The sequence below is a fragment of the Amblyomma mixtum genome, chromosome 9 (genome assembly GCF_055824585.1).
Source record: "Amblyomma mixtum isolate Tamu chromosome 9, ASM5582458v1, whole genome shotgun sequence".
NCBI classification, from domain to species: domain Eukaryota; kingdom Metazoa; phylum Arthropoda; class Arachnida; order Ixodida; family Ixodidae; genus Amblyomma; species Amblyomma mixtum.
In genome coordinates this window covers 117,610,396-117,626,352 of record NC_143020.1, presented here as the reverse complement: position 1 = coordinate 117,626,352, position 15,957 = coordinate 117,610,396, and the positions used below count along the sequence as shown (strand labels likewise).

Below are 15,957 nucleotides of genomic sequence, written 5' to 3'. Positions count from 1 at the left end.
CGTGCGCCGCAAACATAATAAAAGGACAAATGAAAGCTAATACAGCAACAAGAAAAGCTTCGGAACAGAAAAAGCCGACCGGGCACACCGCGCAAGCTTGGGGCAAGGCAGGCGAGCCAACGGACGTTGCCAGGAGAGGCCCGCCACCTTGAAGGCCCTCTCCGTCGCTCGGAGCCAGTCCGCCGCTGCCCCGCGGGCGAGCTACGCACCGTCCTTGTCGCTATACCCGACGGACGGACGGACGGGCTGTTGAGCCTTTCTTCACCGCCACGATGTTCCGCGACAGCGCGCCCGTTGGAGGATGGATGCATAGCTGCATTTTCTCCGTTGACGTGGACACCTCCGGAAACGCTGTGGCGTCAACAGCGTCGTGAGCGGCACGCGAAATGATGGCTCTGCTAGCTGGGTTTGAGCGCTATTTACACCTTACCCCATTTACCCTTTCTTTCCTTCTCCCTGCATTATTTTTTTCTTCTGCCCACACTAGCATATGTCCTTTTATTCCAGCTAGCAGCAGCTCAGGTTTCAATGGCAGATGACTCGGCTAACAACATATTTACCTTCCATTTTTATTTTATTAGTAAATATCAACTAACAAATACAGCAGCAGGACATTTCCCTTTCACTTCCACAGGCTGCAGTTCGGGTGCTCAAGATGTTAGATAGCAATTGCCAGCGGCCGGAAACATTCTTTTCCTTCACCTTTTTTCCTTTTTTGTTTTTTAGTAAGTCAACCACTATCCACCACCAGTATAGTACGTTGCTATTGAGGGAGGGGGGGGGGGGGGTGAGGCTGGTTATAGTTCTTTAAATGGAGTTCTGGCGTTGTTTACATCTTAACACCTCCATGGCCTGGTCTGTGTTCAGGGCACTTCTAACTACCTTCAACTTCACCGCTTCGAGTTCAGAATACAGCCACAGAGTGATAGACAAAAGCAGGGAAGAAATTCGGAGCGCGGCGTACGAGTCAGTAATGTATACAGTCGCGCTCAATGTGAACAGTAACATGAGAGGGGGATAGCAGGAACTTGCTTGAAGTTTTATTTTACATTTAGCAAACCAATGTTCAATGGTAAACGCCACTCTATCGGGGATATTGAAGGGAGACGTCTGGTTTAAGCCTCTATAGAGTGATCCTTCAACTATGAAGTAGAGCACTGTTATGTACCTTTCTGGAGCCTTAGATGCCACTGCGCAGTCGACCACCACGTGACATCAGACTCTGCGGAACGAAAAATGACTATACTGCGCAAAATGGCTATAAAGTGCAAAATTCCATCACATTGAAAAATGACCCGACCGTAAAATGCCATATCGCTTAAAGAGATGACTAAAGCCTATTGCAAAATGCCGTGCCATAGCCAAGTTATTGCACCATGCTAAACAATGGGGATGCAACAGCCAATGTTGACGGCAATAAACAAGCCCTCAAATGTAGTTTCCTGATGGGAAGCTTCAGCTGCAATGCGTTGAAAACAACATTCGACAGGGCTGTACAAACCGAGTGATTTTCAGCAACGCTGTCTCACCCAACAAGGCACATACCCTACGGCGTTGTCGACACCACCCATATACCGAGTTCTTAAACGTAAGACAATCCTGTCGCCCACTGCGCACAAAAAGAAGCCTTTACCGCTCCCCGCCGGTCCACGAGCACTTCACTCGGACGACACTTGCATAATCGCTCGAGGACATCCGCCCTGGCAGTTAAGCGTTCGCTCAGTTTAAAAAACAAAACAAGAACAAAACAAAAAGAAACAAGAACGAATGCGTCGTCTACAGCGGAAGTGGTAACACCGGCCGAAGGCCAGTGAAGTGGGAGAAGTGCGGCCAGGTATATGGTCTCCGCCACTCAGTCACGTAACGAGTCCTCTTCGCACACCGCCCAAGTGTAGATTGATGAGTGTGTGTGTGTGTAGGGAAGGGAGACCCCGGAGGAACGCTAGCCAAAAGCGTCTCCGCCGCCGGACAGTCATTGCGACGGCGACTGCATGGTCCGTACGTTCGCGACGAGCACAGTACCACCCGCATTTTTGTACGCATGTACCGTGCTTGCACGCACACATTTGGTCGCGTGCACGCACATACACACAAACACACGGCATGTGTAACAAAGAGCGCGAAACAAGCGCGGCGACATCTGGCGGCAACTCGCCCACTATCCCCCGTCCGCGCGCGCGTCAGCGCCCACACAAACACGAGAGGCCAGTTCGACTCTTTGGAAGTGTCGCGTGAGCCGGGTGTCTGGAGCAGCAGCAGCGAGGGCTTCGCGTGGGCGCAGCGTAGCGCTCCGTCGGGGTTGTTGCTAGTTGTTGCGTGTGCGCGGCGTTGCGTGGCTCCCCGAGGGCTGCTTTCCCTCTCAGCCCCCTCGCTTTCATATGCCCCGGGGCGAGTGGGGCGCGACGCGCCCTTCACGTGGCTTGACGGAGCTGACGGAAAGGCCCACACGCTCCCTCCGCTGTCCGGCCGCGCGGCCGTCGTAAGCCCGTCGACTGAGAAGGCCGCGGAGTCGGGAGGCGCGTGCGTCGTCACAAGGTGCGCCACAACTGGCGCGCCTTGCGATGCGCTTTGCGATGTGGCGCGAAGTGCATAGTTGAAGGCCTGCAGTGTCTCCCTGCGACCATTTTACTACCTGGCCACCATGGGCGTTCAACCGCAGAGCCCCGGATATGCAAAAAAAAAAAAAAAACCGGAAATGTAGCGTAAGCCGACAGAAGAGGCAAAAATTCCTTGCCATAGCAGGACTGTTACCGTAGCAGTGCTTTCTAGGACATGGATGTCAATTTCGCCAAAGGTACACGATGAAGAAAGATATACCAGGAAGCATGGTCGAATGTCGTTTGGATAGATAAATCTACCGCGAGGCAACATCGAAAAGGAAACGAAAGGTTAAGCGGAGACGTCAAGGGCAATGTCAGCAGAATGTTCCATGGAACGAGATTCGTACTCTACAAGTACACCTCTTAAGCAAAAGAATTGCTGGTCGAATAAAAAGGCTAACGCAGTAGACTGGGACAAAGATATAGAAACAGACAGTACGAGCGCCTGTCCTGTCTGTTTCCACCTCTTTGTCCAAGTCTATTGCGCTAGCGTTTTTATTCAAACACGAACCACCAACTAGCCCAAATTTCTTCCTTGACAGCAATCGCTGATCGTCTGCACCAAAGAAAAAAAAAGACGCGTGAAATTCTCTGTAAGCAAGTATACAAACTCTTCAGCTGCTATGCCACCGGGATTCTTTTTATAGCTGAGCCTCACAAAAGCACCCAGCAGGGCTTACTGACGATTCGAAACTATACCCTCCAACCAACAAGCAATGCCTCCGCGGAGGTGAGCAGGCAGCCAAGGGCTACTCGATCCAGAAACAACGCGACGCCGCGGAGAAAGGAACAACAACCAAAGAATCCGCGCTAGGCTGAAGACGAGAGCCGGCGCGAAGGCGAGATTCCAAGTCGAAGGATTCCACCGGGAGACGGCCCGGGCACATCATCACGCGCCGACGCCTCAGCCACGCCTCGGCACCGGAACGGTCTGAGAAGACAAGGAGGGAGAGACCTTCGCCAGAGAGAGAGAGAAAGAGGGGGCTTTCCGCGCTGCCGGCGCTCGGATCTCGCGAAGGGTGCAACGCCGCAGGAAGGGCAAGCCGCCCAGACGTTCTATGTAAGTTCTGCGCCGCCACTGCCGCACCTCCCGTGCTGCAGCCTCGACCGATGACGACGACGAGGTGGTTGCGGCAGGCACACGCCAGGCAGCGATGCCGAAGAGAAACAACGCGCTCACGTCACGTTGTGGCCCCCAGGAAACCCCCACCACCTCTGCCTCACCCCTCCGACGACCCCTGCAACAACCCCCCCCCCCCCCGTTCTCGGAGCCCCCTTCTCGCCAGGTGTACCAAGAAAAACAAAAGAGCGTGACCATTGTTCCCCCGCGCAGAAGCTTTCGGTTTCTTTCCTGAGGCACCTTTTCTTTATTCTTAACTTAGTTGCTTCATTCCCTCTTTTTTTTTTTTTTTGTTGCTCCTTCATCGCTCTGCCTTTCCATGGTTTCGTTCTATAAGCTTCTTCACCTTCAGATATGCCAGCAGAAGAGCAGCGGTGCTGTCAGATGTAAGATGGGAGGAGCGCGTATCACTCCTGGTTCTTTGGTTGTCTTGCATGCCAGCTTCCTTTCCATGTGTTCATTGTCTTCAATCTGGCGATTTTATTTTTATTTTTTCGCTTCGCTGTACGACTTCGGAGGCCCTTCTTTTTGAGTGACCCTCAAGGAGAGTTACACCCGAAGCATGCTGCCTTGAAGGCAGAAGACTTTTATCGGCGACTGCAGCGAATATGACCTCCACGTGCCGAGGAGACAGTCGGAAGTCAGTGTTGCCTGCTAGCGTTGCAACCGGCATGAAGAAGCTAAGCCGTGAGCAGAGTCACCTCCCTTGACATGTGATGTGAGCCTGTTAAAATCAACCTCTCTTACCGGGCATTCGGTAATGGGTGTGAGGCTGGGGCTCCAGAATTTGAACTCAAAATTGCACGCTTTGGGCGCGACGTTTAAATTTTTTCTGGAACAAAGAAAACCAGCCAGGGAATGCAGACAGCAGTGTCAGCCCATTCCCTCTAATTGGCCTTTCACGTCTTACGAATCACAGCTATGACTTGCAAGGCGTCACACAACCTGGAAAAACAATCAATGCAGCTAGTGGCGGATTTCTCATTGTCACTTCTGGCTGAAAACGCAAGAGTTAGCTGGGGTGGCGTGACCTCGTCTGGCGGGTGATGTTCTAGGGAAGGCGACTTGGTCTTCACCCCAGTGAACGAATACCACATGTGGAAACACCGGCACAGCACTCAGGCACAAACATGGTGATGATGATTGTGGCCCTCCCTTTGAAACGGGCGGTCGTCGAAAGTTCGGACGAGGCCGGAATGATAAAAAGGCAAAACTTTCACTGCACTGTCTTGTGCCCAGGTAGCGACTATTCCATATCTCGTTCATACTTGTCGTCATTTCCCCTCTGACCACTTTCTCCTTTGTTGTACCGTCCCCGAAGATCTGTGTACATAGAATATGATAACCCAATGACCCTGTGAACATGGCCGTGGCTCAACCAGGAGCCAGTAGGTGTCTTGCACATCGACATGTCGCGTATAGTACTCAACAGTATGGCCCTACAACTCCATTCAACGCAAACCGGCAGCCAAGCCTCTTCTTCCGTCCAGTCCAAGCAAGATTCCCGCATTCGCGTTTCGCTGAGGAGTCAGACGTGCGCAGCCGCTGGCGAGACACCACAGCGTCATACACGTGCTCTGCGCGCCACGTGAACCCCGAACAGCCTTCAGTCTGCCAACAACCGTGCGAGCGCAGACAAAGGCGAAATAAAGGGAATCGCATTTCCAGTGCAACAAGCATGTCGCCTCGGAACTCACGAAGAAGCCGGTTTTCGCGGAACCGCTTCCACAGAGCATGCCCGTACGGCGCCATACACTCGGACACAGTCAGACTGGAAGCAAAAAAGTCGACCAGGCGCTCGCTTACATAAAGAAGGATGAGAAGGAACAGGGCCTAGACGCACCATGACGTCAGGATGGCGACGCAATGGGAGAGGATTAAAGAAAGAGAACAGAATGAGAGCAACGAAAGAAATGCAGAATCGCTAAACGGGAGACTCCAGGTATTGGGACGGTCCTAATGGTTTCCGACGTCTGCCCCCCCAGCCCCCTTCCCCACGCCCCCTCTCTCGTCCCTCGGAGACGACGCGGGCAATATCGTGGGTGCGTGGATGGATCCGCAGTCGCCCGCCGCCGCCGCCAGGTCAGCAGCATCACGCGGCGCGAAAACCAGCGCCGCCGACGGACCCTGCCCTCCCCGCGGCCGCTAATGGTAAACAGGAGGATCCAGGCGCGGGTCTGCGGCACTGCCAAGCCCACCTTGCACGCACGCACCGTGTGTGTTTGTTGCGCCTGTTTGTGCTCGTACATCGGAAGCGCACCTTCTTACGTGTGGGATGCATCGTGGAAGACGGGTATGCACAGCCGAATAGCCAAAGCCATAGCCGCAGCCTTGTACAGGACCAGTGCAGAGCACGAGTCCTTGGATGGGACGGTGGAGGGCTCGATGAAGCGGCCTGGAATGCAGAGGAGGGGGCTTTCCACCTCTGCAGATGGGCCGACGATAGGAGCGACCACCGAACGTGGAAGCTTTCTTGCGCTTCACTTTTAGTCTTTGTTCTTATCGATTGTGCGAACATGAGCGCTTGAAGGGATCCCTCCGCAATTAATAACGCAGATATGTAGAGCGACACTGAGCGCTGTTATGTGTCTGTGAGTGCTGCGCCGGGACAGACTCTGTGACTGCGTTGTAGTGAGGAGGAGGAGCTTATGAAGAAGGAAATGACTGGGAACTGTATTACTCCGGGCGTCCACGCAAATCGCACCACGGCGGAAGTAATGGCGGAAGTGATAAAGAAGCAGAGAGCTGAAGAGACACAAGAAAAGTGCCACAAGCTTTGGAAACGGTGAGCCGCCATAACCGAAACGGCCAAGCCGGCGGATCTGTGGACCGCTGCTGTTAGGAGAACTGGGTACCACATAAAGCAGTGGCAACGGCCTTCAGACATTCCAAGCGCGCTTCAGAAGCCGCGTTCACAAGAATGCCACAGAAGTCGACTCCAGTCTACTTTCTGAGGGAAAGTGCAAAAGCGCCGAGGAAGAGAGTACAGGTACCTGCTCAAAACCTGCTCTTTCCCTCAAAAAGTTGACTGGAGGCGACTTCTGTCCCATTCATGTAACCGAGGCTTCAGTTCCGAAGCAAGGAATTTAATGGTTCCCGCTAAGTCCGCAAGGGACCCGCGGGTGGCACGTTTTATAATGCCTTCGGACTAGTCTGTACACGTTCACGTGACCTGCTGGGAAATCACCTCGAACGTGTACGCAAGCGATAAGATGGCGTCTCTTCAGTATGCACCGGTAGCACTGGCGAGCACGTTACCTCGCTGAGAGCTAGACCGGCTTCCCTCAACATGTGGTGTCGCGAATCTTGCGACGTAACTTAAGGACATGCGCCGTCAAGAACAATAGCGACGCTTCGGCGAACGCGTATCACAGCCAGCGGGCGCGGACGAACAAAAAGACATTGGGGAACCCCTCCTCCTTTCCCTCCTTGTTGCCATGGCAACGGCGACGCCAGACCTGAGCAGAAAGAGAGAGAACGAAGGAGCCCGAAGCATACAACGTCATGCAACAGCGACGGCGGGCAGAAAGCGGGCCACTCGGACCGTGAACATTTCCCCCCCACCTCCAACCTTGCACATCTTACGCTGGAATGCAGCCGGCCATCACAACTCGGAAACTAAGCAAAGTAAGAGAGCGGAGGCACAGAGACCCACTGGCTTCGGAAGAGGCACCGCCATAAAAGGACCAAAGAGAGAGAAAGGGACACAAAAGAAGTCGAGCTCCGCGTTATACAGCGCCGTTTTCCACAAAGTCAGGGTCGCCTTTCCGACGCCAGACGACCTGAGCACGAAGTAAGCGGAAAGTGAGGCGGCGTATATGTGAACAGACAGACAGAGGAGGACGGGAAGAGGAGGATGGACCGGCGGATGCTCTGGGGGCGGTTATGGTGCACCGGGCCCTTGCCAAGCGTCGCTAATCGTCTCGTGGCGGCGAAAGTGCGAGATGGGCTTAGAAATGGCAGCCGCGGCGTCTGACTGTAGGGCATCCAGAGCACAATGCACACCGTTACCCAGAAGCGGCTGCGAGCGGCAAGACCGTAAACACACGGCGACTTCGCTTTCGGAGCTCTCCTCCCGCGCCCGCACCAATTCTTGACCTGGACGAGCGAAACGCGCTCTTATTCTACTGAGTTAGCTGTTATTAGACCATTCCGGAGTTCCGGAGCTGTTGAGGACCATTCCATCCTTAAGCCCAACTCTAGGCACCTATATGTAAAGATGCGCCTAGCACCTCCTGCCCAACACATACTGTGTACGAGGCGAATGCCACCATGCTACCGCTATGTACCCATGTCGATGCGATCATACGCCAAGTATAACGCTGGATCCGTTGCGTTGCGAACTCGTCAGTGGCCTGCAATTATTTTCAATGCTTTTCGCAAGAACATAGCAGTAGCAAGACTGAAAAATATCAAAGTTTATGGTGTTTTAACGTCCCAAAGCGACTCAGGCTATGAGGGACGCCGTAGTGAAGGGCTCCGGAAATTTCGATCCCCCTGTGGTTCTGCCGCCGCTGTGGCTCAGTGGTTATGGCGCTCGGCTGTTGACCCGGAAGACGCAGGTTCGATCCCCGCCGCGGCGGTCGCCTCTCGATAGAGGCGAAATGCTAAAGGCCCGTGTACGGTGCGATGTCAGTGCATATTGAAGAACCCCATGTGGTCGAAATTTCCGGAGCCCTTCACTACGGCGTCCCTCATAGCCTGAGTCGCTTTGGGACGTTAAAACCCCCCATAAACCGTTAATAATTCAACGCGCGCTGACATCGCAAAGCACTCGGATCTCTATAGAATTTCGCCTCTATCGAAATACGACCGCCGGAGCTGGGATCGAACCATGGCTATAAAAGCCCCACCGCTGCAGCTTGGGGAGTGTGTGAGAGAGTGACCGACTGACCGACCTACCGTGAGTCGTGTGCTGCTCACGAGTGGAGTCGGGCAGCGTCTTTCGGGTCAGCAGCCGAGCGCCATAACCACTGAGCCACCTGAATTAATTGATTAATTAGATGCAAAGAAAAGATGGCTTTTTATCACGTTCGAGCCATGGCAATATATTCGATACATTGATAGTTTTTCGCTATTCACACAGGTGTCGTTTTTCCTTAGGAACAGCACGGCGATACCTTTCCAGCGCGTGCCAAATAGATACATGGAGTCAGCCAGTTAAAAGGCGCCAGCACTTACGCGACCCCCGGCGTCAACGGGATCCACCACGGGCGCCTTATCTTAATCCGAAGCGATAACGAGTCGCGAGAACACGCGCGCGTCGAAGGCGAGAGACATCCCCGCGCAAAACGACGGCTCAATCGGCCGTGGCGACCGCGCCGCGACTCGACCAGAATACGCAACGAGCCGAGGACGGCCGATACGTGGAGCCGTTTAAAGCAAGATAGAAAAAAACAAAAACAAGATGGCCGACACACGAAAGTCCAGGCGCGTGCACTGGGGTGCAGCGGCGGGAACATTGAAAAAAAAAAAAAAAAGTGATGCGGAAAAGGAGCTCGCTTTGAGTGGCCGATAAATAGCAATATAGGAAGAGAATGCACGCGGCTTTCGCGCAGCGGAATCTGGGTTTCGCACTTTTTCTGGTGTTTTAAGTCGTTACTTGCAATCCGGAATTAACACGCCATTTGCCCTCCTGCTCACGCATGATGATGTGGCGCCTCTCCCCAGCTTTTTGGAGGGTGGCCGTTACGAACTTGTCGGCGCCTTGGTGGTCACTTTGGCAACTGAAGTGTTGAGAGGCGAAAGCCGAGGACACTATGCCGTGACGACTTCCGGTGGATGCGACATCACACCGTTCCCGTGGCTGTATCGATACCCAAACTGCACATCTTTCGGGGATCGTAGATGTTAATTACGCTTAATTACACATTTCTTCATCTAATATGACACAAAATCGACGTTTTCCCGACCATTCTGTGACAATTTTCACTATGCCGTGACGACTTCCGGTGGATGTGACATCACACCGTTCTAGTGGTTATATCGACGTCCGCGCTATTTCGACATTCTTCCCTATAATTAATTAACTAATTAACCTAAGGGCACCAAATTTGGCTTCTAGGTTTGTTTTTTTCCTTCTCTATCTGAAGCAACCATTGGTTCCCTTCTATATTTGTTAGTTCCCGAGTTAAGCGCGTGTGACACGCTTTGTTAACGGACGACGGTATGAGCCATTAAGGAAATACAGATGTGTTGGCAGGAAGTAGCGTAGATATTAGCAAGCTCGGCTGCGGAATGGAAGGATGGTGGTTCGAATCCCATCGTGCACAAAGATTTCTTTTCTGGTCTGACTAGGAAAGCGTTACACCTCTGCTGACAACCTGCTGTCGACAACGATGAGGCATTAAAAGCTGTCGCCTTAAAAGTGGGACATTGTAAGGGGACTGGACATGTGTAGAAGTGCCTGGACGGCACTCCGACCAGTTTAAGGATCAAATAGTCCTGGTGAAACAAGCTCTTTCGATCCTCATCGACTAAAACGAAGTTCCCCAGAAAAGTGTTCTCTCTCTCAGGTTTTAAAGGATGAATCACGGTGTTTATTTTCTTTGTGCGACTCTTTGTGCACATGATCATATGATTTAAATTCAGTTGATTGGAATTACCTTGCACTGAATAAAAGCAAATATAAACGATTGAATTCCACAACATGACCGTTATATGGCGTTCTACAAACACCGGGTGCCGCATCTAAAAGTAACAAAGGTTTTAAAAAGGAATGCCCTAGCCTAAAGTATTTTCGTAGTTCTTCACAGAAAATTAATTCGTAAGTACACATTAATGGAATTTTTTAAAATTGACTTTTTAAAGTTGTGCCCTTTTAAATGGCTTTTTAAAGTTACAGATCGTGTTGAATAACAGCTGGTTTAAATTTTTGCACCAAGGTACTATCTACCGAGCTTTAATTGCCAGCCTTAAAACAGAGCTCCTGAAATAGTAAAGATACCCCGTGTCGCATGCTAAAACAAACCTCTCGCCAAGCGCACACGCAAAACCTCGTCGCTGACAACGCCCCGGAGGAGAAATGCGGATTTTATTCACTGAGAGGCGACTTGGGACGATGAGCCATCACCGCTGTCACGCGGTAGCTTTTGTATTTTGCGGGCTTCCATTAAGGCTGACAAACAAAAAAAAAACTTACGCAAATGCTACATTTCAACTGACTGTTTATAGCCTCGATGCCGTATATATTCCGTACGTACTGCATTCTGTATATAGCCCCGGTGCCGTATATATTCCATACATATTGTATTTTGTATATAGCCCCGATGCAGTATATATTCCGTACGTACTGCAATCTGGATATAGCCCCGATTCCGCCATTTTGTTGCACTGAGCATCTCCCCACAGCAGACACCTCGTGCGTGGTTAAATATACCCGCCGTTGTAAAGCAGTGACTTTTGCTCTGTTCCAAACACCACTCTCTCTCTCGCTTGAAAAATTCATAAATTTGCGCCTTTTCTTTGATACGGTTAATCCTTTATGCACGCTCAGTTCCACTTGAGGACACCCTCACGAGATATATTACTACAATTTTCATTGGCATGATAATGTGCAAGACCGAAAACGATGGCGCAATCACCTGCGACGATTCAGAACGCAAAATGCCGACTCGTGTAAGCTTAATAAATTATGACACCACGTCACTGTCAACATGATGCCGTTGATTCAAAGATGTTCGCGGACCCGCTGCGGTGGCTCAGTGGTTACTGCGGTCGGCTGCTGACCCGAAAGACGCGGGCTCGATCCCAGCCGCGGCGGTCGAATTTCGATGGAGGCGAAACACTAGAGGCCCGTGTGCTGTGCGATGTCAGTGCACGTTAAAGAACACCAGGTGGTCGAAATTTCCGGAGCCCTTCACTACGGCGTCCCTCAAAGCCGGAGTTGCTTTGGGACTTTAAACCCCAATAAACCAGACCAATCAAAGATGTTCGCTTACGTTAGTCTATAGAAGCATTGATTGCTATACGCGACAGATTATAACACAACCAATGTGCTAACTTACGTGCTGGCCACGGCACCATATACATAGATGACATTTAGAAAACAAATTCTCAATCGCCAGCCAATCTCTGTACCGCCAAGGCTTCCAGTGCTGGCGAGCCGGTAGAGACGACGTGTATCTATATACACACATATATAAAACAGGCACGGACGCCCTAGGCGGCGTAACCATGGTGCTATCGCTAATAATAAAGAACGCCCCGTAATCCAGTAATTACAGAGCGACGAATCGAGCCGCAATTAATCGCCCGCAACAATCGAGGCGCACCTCCTCTCCCGCGCCGCCATCTCGGCCTCATGCTTCCAAGCGCCCGCCTTCACAAAGGCGAGGTTGCGAAGGGCCACGAAGCGAGAAGTAAATCAAACGCGTGTAAAGAAACCCATTGTTTGCAGACGGCGGCCGTATTTCAGGAATGATCTGCACATGGCTTCGTTAGAACCGCTGCCCTCTTGCATCCGTGCCCATTTTGATTTCTTCTTCTGCCCTCACAGTACTTATTCCAGGCACGGTGAAATCATGATCTAACCAAGTCGGCGAGCGCTGAAGGTTGCTTTGTTAAAAGTTGAGTATACAGGTTATTTCACCTAAGACTGTACACAATTTTTAAAAATATGCTTTTTGAGTTATAAGAGCGCTTTTTTCGCCATAGCACTTTGACCGGAGTAGGACATCAGAATACAGCTAAGGCGTGCTAACTAGCAGGCTGATTAACTCATATTGAATAGTTAGCTTTCTAATTATTACTGCTAGACTTCCTAATTATTGAGAGGCGTGTAGTACAAAGTGAGTAATACACATATCAGTTTCTAGAATTTCGAAAACGCGGTTACCCTCGGCGCTGTGGCCCAACAAATTTTGGCTACATCACGACAAAACACACGCACTCTCGAGAAGCTTGCAGGCAAAGCAACCTCCATGTAACTCGTCGAAATAGCCAGAATTTGTTGGGCCACAGCGCCGAGGGGAACCACGTTTTCGAATTTCCAGAAACTGATATGGATATTAAATTACGGTGGACTACACGCCTCTCAATAATTAAGGAGCATAACAGCAATGGTTAAAAAGTTAACAATTCAGTATTAGTTAACCAGTCTGCTAGTTAGCACGTATCTTGGGACCGCGCAAGAAGAGAAGGGACAAGGAAGAAACTAACAAGACAGAGCGCGGAAGGTTTTTTCTTCGTCCCTTGTGTTTTTGAGCGGTCTCAAGATGCATTCTAATACTAGTCACCAACCAGCCCGTCTTTCTAAGCCATGTTCTGATGTACTACACCACTGACAAATGTATGCCGAAAAAGGCGCTCTTTTAACTCCAAAATCCTATTTATAGAAATTGTGTAAAATATGAGGGTAAACACCCTGCATATATTTAACCTCTAATGCGTATGTCACCCAACTCAGGGACACGAAGCGCCAGCCTTTTCAGTATTCTTTCCAATCTCCGCCTTTTGTCACGGCTTCCTTAATCCTTTCCTTTACGGCACGGGCAAGGTCTCCAACCACTGTAAAGTTGGATTCACAGGACGGAATACTGGCCCGGGGACCAGGAGTCACGTGACGACCGATGTACTTCTGCTCTGTGAGGCTTACGCCTGGCCCTGCTGCGCGGTATCGGTGAAAGTATATGCATTGCGAAACATGTCCAGCAATGTTGGACAAAGTTTTTTTTTACTTGGAAAACTGTAAGATACTGACACAGGCATATTCAAGGTAATGGTCCGTTCCTCCGATAAGTAGTAAAATTCTCCTTTTATAGCGTTTCCATCACTCGCAATGAGCAGTTGACACTCCCTTACAAAACCAATGGGGAACTGAACGGCGGCGCAACAAGGACACTAACAAGAGAGGGGACACCACATGCGCACTAGTGTCTCATGTGCGCATGTGGTGTCCCCTTTCTTGTTAGTGTCCTTGTTGCGCCGCCGTTCATTTCATCAGGCACCAACTCGCCCCTCAGGCCATTCTTCCAATGGGGAACGCTTTTGACCATAGCAAAAACGTTAATAGCAAAAGAATGCAAGTCTGCCTACGGGAGATCTGGGGCTGCATTAATTGTTATAGTGAAATCTTACCATACATGAAAAAATTGCGCTCATAAACTCTTTACCATTCAAAAATGCTTTTGCCCAGAGTTGTTTGGTATGGACCATGAGTATGCCTAATCCTCTTATCGCCGCTATCAAAGGTGGCAAAGGTGGGATTAGGAGGTGATTAGCGGATTAGACTATCACGCGACATCAATGAAAGGAAGTGAGACGTCACGTGTCCTCTGGTCCGCGGGCCAATGGCCCGTCGTGTGAATCCACCTTTAAGAGCGCAACCGAACTTTTCCTTATAACTCCATAACCCTTATACGTGCACAGACGAGCACAGAGCGCCCGAAAGGCGCTTCTAGAAGTCTAGGCGGGTTTACGTTTTCCTACAGGCAACCATGGACATCTCGAACTCTTACCGGGCAGTCGCACTGCGGTAAACATCAGTCTTTTGTTCTCGTTCAACGGTACATAGTAGTCGCCACATTCGTCTCTCTGAGTTTCTTTACCGCTAATTTCAAAGCGACTGGCTGCGTCTTAAGACCGTCCGTCGCACCTCATGACAATGAAAGCTGCGCGAGGTACGGTCTACGTGCTCGGGGGCGGTAACATGATCGCGGGAATTAAGAGCTACGCGTGGTCGGCAGGGGTTCCATAAACAGGTGTCACACAACGTGTTCTATAAACAGTGGTCACTGTAAAACGGGAATTCCGCCGAGTCTCGTCCGAAGCTTCCACTCCCCCAGCGGTTGATTCCGAGACACTTATGAAGAATACGCATTAGCAGCGGAATCTTTCACGGCTGTTAGTGCGCAAAACTCGAGTTGGAAGTTGGCTCATTTCCCTTTGTCGAAACGGCAAAAGCAGTTAACATTGTTTTTGTATGTAGAAAAGCATAATCACGGAGTTTAACAATTCTTATTGTGGAACATTAGAATAAATAGTGACGTCAGAGGCCTGAGTGGCATGCGAAGAAAAGTATTAAAGCACAGGGTTGGTGACGGGGTAATGCTGCAAAAACGATAAAGATCGCAGTTATTGAAGCAATTTAATTAATCTGTGAATAAATTGCGATACATTGCTAATATTTTACATTTCTCGTATGCTCTAACTAACCTGTTCATTTTGCTGATATTATTTCTTAATGTTGTAACAATCTGTCGAGGGTACCAATACAGCCGTTTGACTTTGGGACCCTTGCCTGTATACTTTGTTTTGTTATAGTTCTGAATGTTGCACGCGTTGAGTTGACACGAAAAAAAAAAAAAAAAAGATGTGTAGACGCCAGTTCCAATGCTTTGAGGCCGCTTTTAATCAATGGCGGCAAGAGAAAATCAAAAGCAAGCAGTAAGTACCTAGTTACTGGTGTTATATAGACGTAAGCGTCTTCGTTACTATTACCTGGTGATTAACTGACTATTACCATCATGGCCGCATGCGCACCCTCCTCAGTCGGCGTACGTGATTCGCCGAAAGCTTTCTGGGCGAGCAAATTAGGCCCCATTAGAGGCACACGTAGGCTTTTGATGTAATTTCTCTGCGGTCTGATTTCATCTACCTCTAATCTACAAACTCTGACAATCGCGAGATCATGCATGACCACGGTATTACGCTGCCACGTCACAAAAATGTGTGGCAATCGTCGAATGCTAAATGAAGGTCCATACACCGCGGATCGACGGACCCTGAGTGTGCATTGCCTGCTTGGTTGTGATAAGTGTCCGCTATTTGCGCTGTGAATATATAGATGTGTTGTCTCCGATGTACTGTCGACGTTCTGTGGTGTTAAACCTTTTTTTTATTGTGTCATTAATAGTTTAGTGCATGTGAGAAAAGAGCGACACAGAAACGAAACAAGAACATGCATAAGCCGTAATAAACATAGCAGACATGTCCAAATAGAGAAATTTCACAAGGACTGTTTCAAATGTCCCTTTTTTCCTGTAACAGCGTCCGAACGGAATGGGCTGCCAAACGAAGTTGTAAATGCACAATCTCGAGAACAATTTTCCGTCCGTCTTGCTAAACACGTAAAGCAATAAAGTATATAAAGGGAATCTTTTATTACCTGCCATTTTTCACCTGTATTTTATGACTGTACTTTATTAACACTGTTTTATTGACTCTACTGTATTGACTGCATCTTGTTCCTGCTGGTCTGCGTATGCCACAAGTTTGATGTTGTGTCCACTCCTATCT

At 50.0% G+C, this 15,957-nt stretch overlaps 1 protein-coding gene across 3 annotated transcripts in view; it reads right to left on the bottom strand.

Annotated features, from left to right (window-relative positions):
- LOC149330922 (uncharacterized) overlaps positions 1-15,957 on the bottom strand; it is a 280,634-nt gene that overhangs the window by 84,139 nt on the left and 180,538 nt on the right. For 2 of the 3 annotated variants that reach the window (XM_089561631.1, XM_089561632.1), the window contains one exon: positions 1,169-1,222. The exons of the other annotated variant lie outside the window; for it this stretch is intronic. In XM_089561631.1, coding sequence (XP_089417757.1) covers positions 1,169-1,222 — 54 coding nt within the window. The remainder of the gene's footprint in view (positions 1-1,168; positions 1,223-15,957) is intronic. 3 annotated transcript variants of the gene reach the window in all.